Raw genomic sequence first — 8,742 nt, forward strand, 5'->3', positions numbered from 1 at the left:
TTGCCTAATGGCCTAGCTGATCGCTGCACTTGATTAAACAGTTCTCATGGCACAAAAGCAACTCGCAGACCCAACAATTTTGCAGGGCCCAGACAGGGGTATTTGTAAGGCAACAGGAAATGTTTTTAAATCCCAATATTGGATTATCTAACTGCAGTATTTAATAAATCTCACAATGCCAGTATGACATACCAGACATGTCACTCATCGCACAACTGTAGAAAAGTAATGTATATAATACATCATTCCTAGACAGCTGAAAACTCTAAATTAATATCTGCGGTTACTGCCAGAAACCTGAAATAAATGCAAAGCTGAGAAATTAATCACAGCCTCAATAAATGGATATTTGCCAGGAATGAAAATTTCCATACCTGGCAGTCAAGCTCATGAAGATGTTGGCTATAGAAAGTGTGCAAGTCAGGCGAGGTTTTAAACACTGACTCTGGATTCAATCACACGGGAAGTGGGGTAATTTCTTTCCTTGATGTGGAGGTTTCTTTTGTTTTTATTGACAATCATTCTGTGGTTTTAAACAAGGCAAACATCAATAGATTTGGTTTCACAACTCTTGACAGTGTAGTGTTTAATCAATTCTTCCCCCCAGGTCTTTCAAATCTTTTAAAGAGTCAGTTCTGAAATAACTGCTCTGGAGAAAATCTATAGGATCACAACATTTAAGGACTACAGCAAGAATACAGTTGTTATTACTGTCCACAAAGACTGAATTCACTGTGTCAAAATAGTACTTCCTATTAAAAAAAAATCTGAACCATTAACAAAAAAAAAATTAAAGGCTTGCATTTATCATGCAATGCTATTTCCCCAGGAATTCATTCAACAGACACCAACATTTAGACAGCTCAAAGGCTGCTGAATCAGAACGCTGAATGAGCCTTACTCCCGTATAATTTCACTGCAGATTAGGACTACATTACATGGCCAACCATTACTCAAAAATGTCATTAGGTACTTATATGGTGCAGAATACGTACTGATACACTGGCACGCCTAATGTATGGTGGGTCATAAAGGCAAATAGTACAGACAAGGCTAACCTGCGCAAATGATGCAAGGGATAGTCTCCTATTCATTGGAGTGAATAAGGACCTATTGTCTGTGAAGAACAGTTTTATTGATGTGGTTATATTGGCAAAAATAAAGAAATGAAGTTACTCTATGAATGACTTTGCACCCATATAATTTGGTCAGCAATTGCTATTTTCTAAGGTGCATGGGAACATAAGGGAGTCTCTTCTCATCTTCTCAATTTTCTGAAAACAAACCTGGAAATAATCCACAGACCAGTTTTTTGCCCTAAGATCATGTCAGCCTCCAATGCATCAAAAAAACACTGGCTTTATAAGAAAAACTGTGCAGCAAACTACTTGCTTAAGCTTAAAAGTCAACAGGCATGACTCATTAGAAGAGTCACAGACATGGCTACTGGGTCAAACCTTGGCGTTAAAAACACGAGTAGGCTCCAGGATAAAAGGACACCACTCGGATTCTACGGGCTCCAAGGTGACAGCATTCTCGCCAAACCAAACACAATGTTATTTTTGACAGGAATGAGTCTTAAAGCACCAAGAGAGTAACCCAGACACTGTAGTCACGTGACGCAGCCCAGAAGCCAGGACATTAACTCATATTGCCTCGCAGTTCAATCTCTCAGCCATCTAGCACAGGACATCAGGTCAAGCCTTAGTGGTGCCGGAGCGCTGTAATTTCGCAATTTTGTAAGGCGGCATATTGCAGTTATTGCTGCACGCATCTCCGGCCTCCCCAATACCCAAGCCTAATAAACTCCTCTCTTCCGGTAGTGCACTCGTGACGAGTGTCAACAGCTGCAGGCTCCGGAACATTCTGAACTCTATGTGGCAAGCATCAACACATCTGAATAATTCGGAAATGGCTCAACTAATCGATGGGAAAAATCCCCCCCCCCCCCCTCCAAAAAAAAAAAATCAAACCGACAACTTCAACAAGACTCCAAAAGACATCACTCGGTGAGACTCAAACCGCCACCACTGCCACAGAGCAAGAGTGAACAGTAGGCGTGAGCACCAGCCCATCGATTCTACCTCCATGTCCTCCCCCCCGCCCAAAGCTATTCTGCAAGACTACGTCTCAAAAGCCAAATAATGAACTCTTTTCAGCTGGACAAAAGAGTTACCTGCGGCCAACACTAAATCTGCTGGTTGGATCAACCTTACAAGAAGCAAAAGCGTGTATCGGCCCAAATACTTCAGTCAAACAAAACGATTCTGGCTGGCTAGCTGGTTCTGGGGAGGAGTACTGGAGTACTCCCCAGAGCAGGGCTGTCATGATCACGTCACAAAGTAATCATGATTATATGGTGCATGCGCAATAATCACCAGGGTTTTAGATGACTGGTGAAACATTTGTCCAGACACCGGCTTTTTGCTACTATACGGACGTTTACTTACGCTGACAATTTGGTAAGCAGATTAGTAGTGTGCCTAAAATATTAATGAGATGTGTTTTGTGATCCCCAAAAGTCAGTAGTCTGTATAAATTCAACGTATCCTTATGCTTATTAACTTATAAGTTAGCGGAGCACGCCAAATGCTGTTGTTCTGGTAAATCATGGAAGCGATAAGCACTGAAGTGGCTGTGAAGAAAGGGACAGCTCAGGAGCCACAACATCTTTTGAAAGAGAACATATTGTGGATAAACAAGGTAAAAAGATGTTGGTGGTGTGTTGGGAATTTTTGCATTCTAATTTTTGCATTACAACATGGTTATTAAACATAAAAATACTCAAAATTTATACAAACTACTGACTTTTGGACGCCACAATATGTGACAGCCCTACCCCAGAGAGAATATATATTTATGAGCCACATAGCTGGATCTTGTACTAGGGACACTGGTGTTCATCTTCATATCCATCCCTGGCTCCAGTTCAGGATTTAATCCCCAATCACTATTTACAGGATGACTATGTGAATCACCTGTTTGCAGAAGATCTATTGGAGTATTAGAGGCCCTGCTGGTCTCATAAAACTAAGCCGTACCCCTCCAGAAGTCTGCATGTTTGCATTCTACAGTCACGCATCTTTGAAGACTACAGTAAAAGCATGCAGCAGAAACCCCTACTCCACAGTAACCCTCTGCACTAATTAGTTCAAATATGTAAATAATGGTACAAAGTATTTTTTTTTTAAGAAATACATCTGGCATTTGCTGCCAAATTGCAAAACTGGAGATTTACTTCTTGGCCACAGAAATGAACTGGCATTAGACCAGCATACAGCTATCAAGGAATAAAGCCTGATTTTCCATGAGTTCAAGAAAGGTCCCCACTCCACCCTTATCTTCATAAATATCAATCATGCCATTTTCAGCACACGCTTACCCAATCAGGGCCGTGGTGATCCAGAGCCTGCAACTAATTACATTTTATACTCAGCTAATTGTAAGAGAGTCTCAATATTTATAAAAGGATCTGAATATTTAGTTTTCCGCTGTGACTCCACATGTACTGTAGTATTGATTTACCACATTCCCATTTATGGAATGATCCAAGTAAGGCCGACATAAAATCCTGGGCTTATGTGGGACCAGCCGACCATAATCTAACCATTTTACTGAATAATGTGGTGAGAATACCAAAGGCATTTTTTACCGTTACAGCTAAATATCGTTACACTGTTAGAGAGGCAATCTACACATCTTTCAGACAGAAATAATACATACACAACCTTACAGTTCTATAACCGTAATCAATTAAGCCATGTCAAAGGATTATGCACTCTGCCTATGAACAATAGAAATTGCATCAGCGATCATTTATAAACTCAATAACATGACCCTTGCTTGCTTGGCGGGGTGTGCGGGTTGCCAGATACATGGAAAAAAACACACTCTCTTAATGGCATTCCACCCAAGCTGAAACTCCAAGCACACCGAGGCCCTCTTCGATACGATCTCTGCAGAGAACACACCCACAAGGGCAATGTGTTTGTGACAATGACACAGCGGCGTTATCTTGCGGGGCACAGAACCAGACGAGTGGATCTCCGGCAGAACCTCGGCAATCAGAGCTCTATCTGTTGCCCTCCGGCAAACAACAAAAATAGGCCAGAAATATAAACCCCGGGAAAGAATATTTCTAGGGAACCGGGTCCCTTTTGGGGCACAGACATCTTTAGAAAAGTACAGCACAGCCCGGTCACCTGTTAAAAATGACATCCCCAGACCCAAGGGTAAAAAGGAAACACAAAACCGCAGCACTGGAAAAAAGCGGCACACTCAACTCGTGTGGCATCACAGGGGCTTGGTCACAGAAGGCCCATTTTCCTTACCTCCAGAGCCTCCAGCGTAATGAAACCAGAAATCGAAAACCCATCTATGATATCTTCCTCAGCAGAAGTAGACTCCTTCCTCTTCCTTCTCGGTGGTCTGGGCCGGGAGGAGGACGGATTCCTGCTCTCCTCCCTCTCAGAGTCAGAGGAAAAGCGAAGCATTCCGGACCTCATGCAGTTGTCCCGCAACCCTTTGGACCTCCTCTCCCGATCCCGCTCCGACCTCGACCGCCTTTTTTTCCGAAGTCCATTGGACCGTGAGCCATCCATTTCCAAGGCCTGCTTTAGCCCTGCAGGGGGCTTTGCGTGTATCCCAGTCGTGACAGACAGCTCCCAAAAAATTTCACACAGTTCACCAGGTTATCTTGTGGCCGCTATGGGATCTCCACAAGAGCATAAATAATCATCCAAAAAAGGTCACAAGAACCGGAGTCAATCTGAAGCCAAGATGACGGAATCCATCGACAGGGCTTTCCGCTACAATAAATCCTGAATCCACCACAATGGGTCTCACTCTCCAACGTCAAAAAGGTGCGAATCGTTCAAACAAGTGGCAAACTCCATTACAGACTGGCAGAGGCGATGCGAAGCCAATCACTGGCGAGCATCTCCCTCCATGGCGAATCCACTGCACAAGGCCATCTCTGTCTGCTCAGACCCCACACCATCGAAGTGCTGACTGTTCCCTCCTAGAAATCAAGGAAATAAAAAAGCACACATTGGCAACATGCTTTATAATTACTAACTATAAAAAAGCGCTGTAAACCACAACCCCCCAATATACACATGGCTGCCTCGCTTCTTGCTAAATATCATACACAGGTAATTACCATTTTTAATAATGCAAGATAAATTAATGTTTCATTAGAACACTCAAAGTCAGCTGCTAACTTTATTACCCTTTTCACAATGTATAATTACTTGCCCTTTAGCATAGCTAATTACATTTTTTCCTGTTCTGTAAGTGTTGCTTATATACAATCCTTCTGCAGTTCTGCCCAGAAGACACCCCCATTCCATCCCTTACAAACAGACTTCCCAAAGAGCTTCCATTATTTATTGAGATTACTGGAACTTCCTGGGCTGCCATCAGTTATAAACTGATATAACAGACCCCTTCTCAAGATCTCGGTTTGTTGCCTATTACAGTTGGTAAACCAACTACACATTTCCTCCCAGTCTCGACAAACATCGGCAACTCCCCACCACAAGACTTAAAAAAGACAAATCCTCCCTCAAAGGCATCCAAGTTTTAAAGGTCCTTGAATTCTAGAAGCTTGATTCCCAGAGATATGCATGCAGAGGAACTACTATTTCACACTGCAATACATTTAAAAGTCAAAATTCTTTTAGCCCTAATCTGCCCTTTTTTTTTAAACTAGCTAACAATTATTTCACTACTGGAACTGGAGAACACAAAATCCCTGTATCTCAGTTTAAAAAAAACATGAAAACAAGTTCCAAGGGTTGGTTTTTCTACTCCTGAAATGCATCTTTGTCAGCATTATGGCACAGAGATCCAAAGTTTGATAAAGACAGAAATGCCATTTATATGCGGTGTCATTTCAGTGGTATGGCAGCAATACAATCAGCAGCTCTTCTCCAAAGCTGCTCCACAGTCTACATGTCTGCATGACAAGGCCTGGGTTTGTTAACTTCACACAGTGCACCGTGCTTCTATACAAGCCCAACCACATTAAGGTTTTCATCTTTCAATTTTATTTCTTTTCCGTGTTCCGTCTTCATCTTATTGAACCAACACATGATCACGGCGGCTTTAAAGATCCTTCAGGAACAATCCACAAAGTCACCTCCATTACAAATCCATGTCGGGGATTCCTTCATGCTAGTCTTTATTGTTAAATATTATTAAAATGTTTCCACCCTGAAGTCAAATTAGGATGAAGAACACAGAGGTAATTCCTCAGATTGGCTGCTGGTTTTCATTTTTGCATCTTTTCCCATTTTTTCCAGGTTCTTCTCATTGATTTTGGCACAGCAAGATGCTGCTTATGTGTGCCGATAAAGGCTTGGGGTAGGCCACAGAGCTCTAATCTCCCGGAAGCCAATGTTCATATTAAAATACAGTCCATGATGAGTGGATGCTGTCTGCCTTGGCTCCCATTGTAATTCCTCTCAGCAAACAGGTATGTTCTTTTTTCCCCAGCTCAAAATCAACCTCGGCAAAATGGTTCTCCTAAAGGCTTGAGGGAATATTTAATGTACCCCTTATTTTTTTCCTTGTTTGAGATAAACTTCAGGATGCATATTCAGCAGCAAGTGTTGTGTGCCAGTTTATCTTCAGATGTCACCTCCATCTTCTCTGTTGCATCTCAATATACTTCACTTGGCATTTGCATGCAGATGCACACACTTCAGATTGTAATTTTTAGTTTAAAGCAAGTACATCAGATAGGAGTCATTCAGCTGCAATTCTTCTCTTTACCTGACTGCAATAAAATGACATTTTGCAATGATCCCCCGCCAGGTTGCAAGCATAAGACACTTTTATTCTACATCCATGTGTCACTCAAAATCTCTTAATTCATCCCTATTTAGCCAGCGAGTTTCCATCAAAGACAAGCTTCACATCTCCGAGCATCCTACTGACACGCTCCGAATTAGCATCAGCCTTATCAAACAGTGCACTTAAACTTTGCAATATGCCAGTAGCCATGGTTACAACGCGATGCGAATCCAAAAAAGTAGAAAAACCCTCTGGAAGGGCAGCCGCCGGCAAATACTGCAAATCAGCATTATGCGGGGCGCGTCAGGATCTCTCCGGTGCGATCCGATGTGTGGTTGAAATGAAACCCAACACCAAGAAAAAAAAATCCAAGCCAACCCTTTCTCGTGCATCTGATAGCCTGCAGGATAAATGTTGCGCTTTTCTGGTAATTTGCTTGCCGAAAGACGCCGCCGAGCACCTACGCTTTTAACCTAATGCCCCGCGCGAGCCCAGCACGAGCCCCGCTCACTATTGTCACATATACAAAATAGCTGTATGAAATCTTTTAGGATCTTTGTATCCCCCCCTCCCTCGCTGCCTCCCTCCCACCCTGCCAGCCTTATTTCACCCCCCTGCTCTCACACTCTCCCCTCGCTATCCCCGTTCGGTCCTTTTTGTCTGTCTGTCAGTGAATCTCACGCACCGTGGCCAGTCCAGCCCACCGCGGCGGCTGGCACTGCCTCCACTCCCAGCTCCGCTTTATTCCCACAGACACACAAAGCGCGGCTCTTCTCCGCCGAGAAACCGAGAGACGCGAAGCCCGGCGAGCGACACGCCGTCCGGCCAGTTCGCAGGCATTCGGGGGGGCGAGTGCTCCTTACGTGGAAAAAACGGGAAACAAAAAGGGGAGAAAAGCTTCAAGAAACAAATAAAAAATCCTATGAGAAAGATAAGGCGCTCTCCTCTCCCGGTCCGTGCCTCGGGATCCCACGGTGAAGACTAGGCGCATTGATACGGCGGTGCCGCAGTGCCGCTTCACAGGGTATGAGCTTCCCCGGCAGAAATAGTGCTGCCTGTAGAGTCCAAGAAGGCTTGTGGTTCATACCGCGCGATGCGAACGTTTCATCCCGCGATCATTTTGACATTTGCAGATGCATTAGTATTTTTTGCAATCACACTCCTGCTGTTCCTGCGGAATTCACACAACTATTCCGTGCTGATCAGTGCAAAGAGTATCGCTGAACTTTTACAGACACTTATGGCATTTGGAGTTGGAATACCCTTAATCACAATGTGAATTTATATTGGGGAGATAATCGTAAAAGGGAAATGTGGCCGTGTTTTCATAAATTAGCCCGGTAATTGACACATAGCAGCATTGACAATATACGCAACTGGAAAAATCGGGGGGGGAATGCAATAACGAATACATTTTAAATCTTGAATTTTGAAACTATCCCCAAATTCAGTTTTCTATAAGCTTTAGTTCTACAAATTAATTAATTTCCAACTAAAAATTGAGCTACTTTAAAAATATCTGACTGGCACTCAAAATAAATCCCATCAAAAAAGCCGGAATATCTGTGACAGACATTTGATAACTGGAAAGGCGCATAGTGACGGATGCAGGAACATGACGCCATCCGTACTTCCATCAAATGTGCCTTTGTCCATTCTCCTGGCCCCTTGTGCAACTATTCGTCAAATTGGAGTTTATCGTCGAGTCTGTGCTTTCACACATGGTATTATTGACAGATCTGTCCTCTCCAGATCACAGACGGAGGTGTCAAATTATCCTTTGGTTATGTAACGTGGATAGGCTTTCATTACAGGCTAACCAAAGGCCACCCAGCTCATCTCTTCTGTCAAACCAAGCTGAAATTGAAGCCAGGTCTTCAGAGAGAAATGTGTCACAATGCATTTCCCTTATTTTAAATGATCTTCAGTTCTTTTACGTGTAAA

At 43.1% G+C, this 8,742-nt stretch overlaps 1 protein-coding gene across 7 annotated transcripts in view; it reads right to left on the bottom strand.

Moving 5' to 3' along the window:
- The window catches only part of auts2a (activator of transcription and developmental regulator AUTS2 a), a 241,864-nt gene extending 234,062 nt beyond the window's left edge, over window positions 1-7,802 (bottom strand). For 3 of the 7 annotated variants that reach the window (XM_072713729.1, XM_072713730.1, XM_023833010.2), the window contains exons 1-2: window positions 7,484-7,802; window positions 4,332-5,020 (exon numbers count right to left, since the gene is read on the bottom strand). In XM_072713729.1, coding sequence (XP_072569830.1) covers window positions 4,332-4,601 — 270 coding nt within the window. In that variant the 5' untranslated portion in view covers window positions 4,602-5,020; window positions 7,484-7,802. The remainder of the gene's footprint in view (window positions 1-4,331; window positions 5,021-7,483) is intronic. The other 4 variants (XM_072713732.1, XM_072713731.1, XM_023833008.2 and 1 more) reach the window with 2 other exon arrangements.
- Window positions 7,803-8,742: the final 940 nt, after the last annotated feature.

This window comes from Paramormyrops kingsleyae, chromosome 6 (genome assembly GCF_048594095.1).
Source record: "Paramormyrops kingsleyae isolate MSU_618 chromosome 6, PKINGS_0.4, whole genome shotgun sequence".
Lineage (NCBI taxonomy): Eukaryota > Metazoa > Chordata > Actinopteri > Osteoglossiformes > Mormyridae > Paramormyrops > Paramormyrops kingsleyae.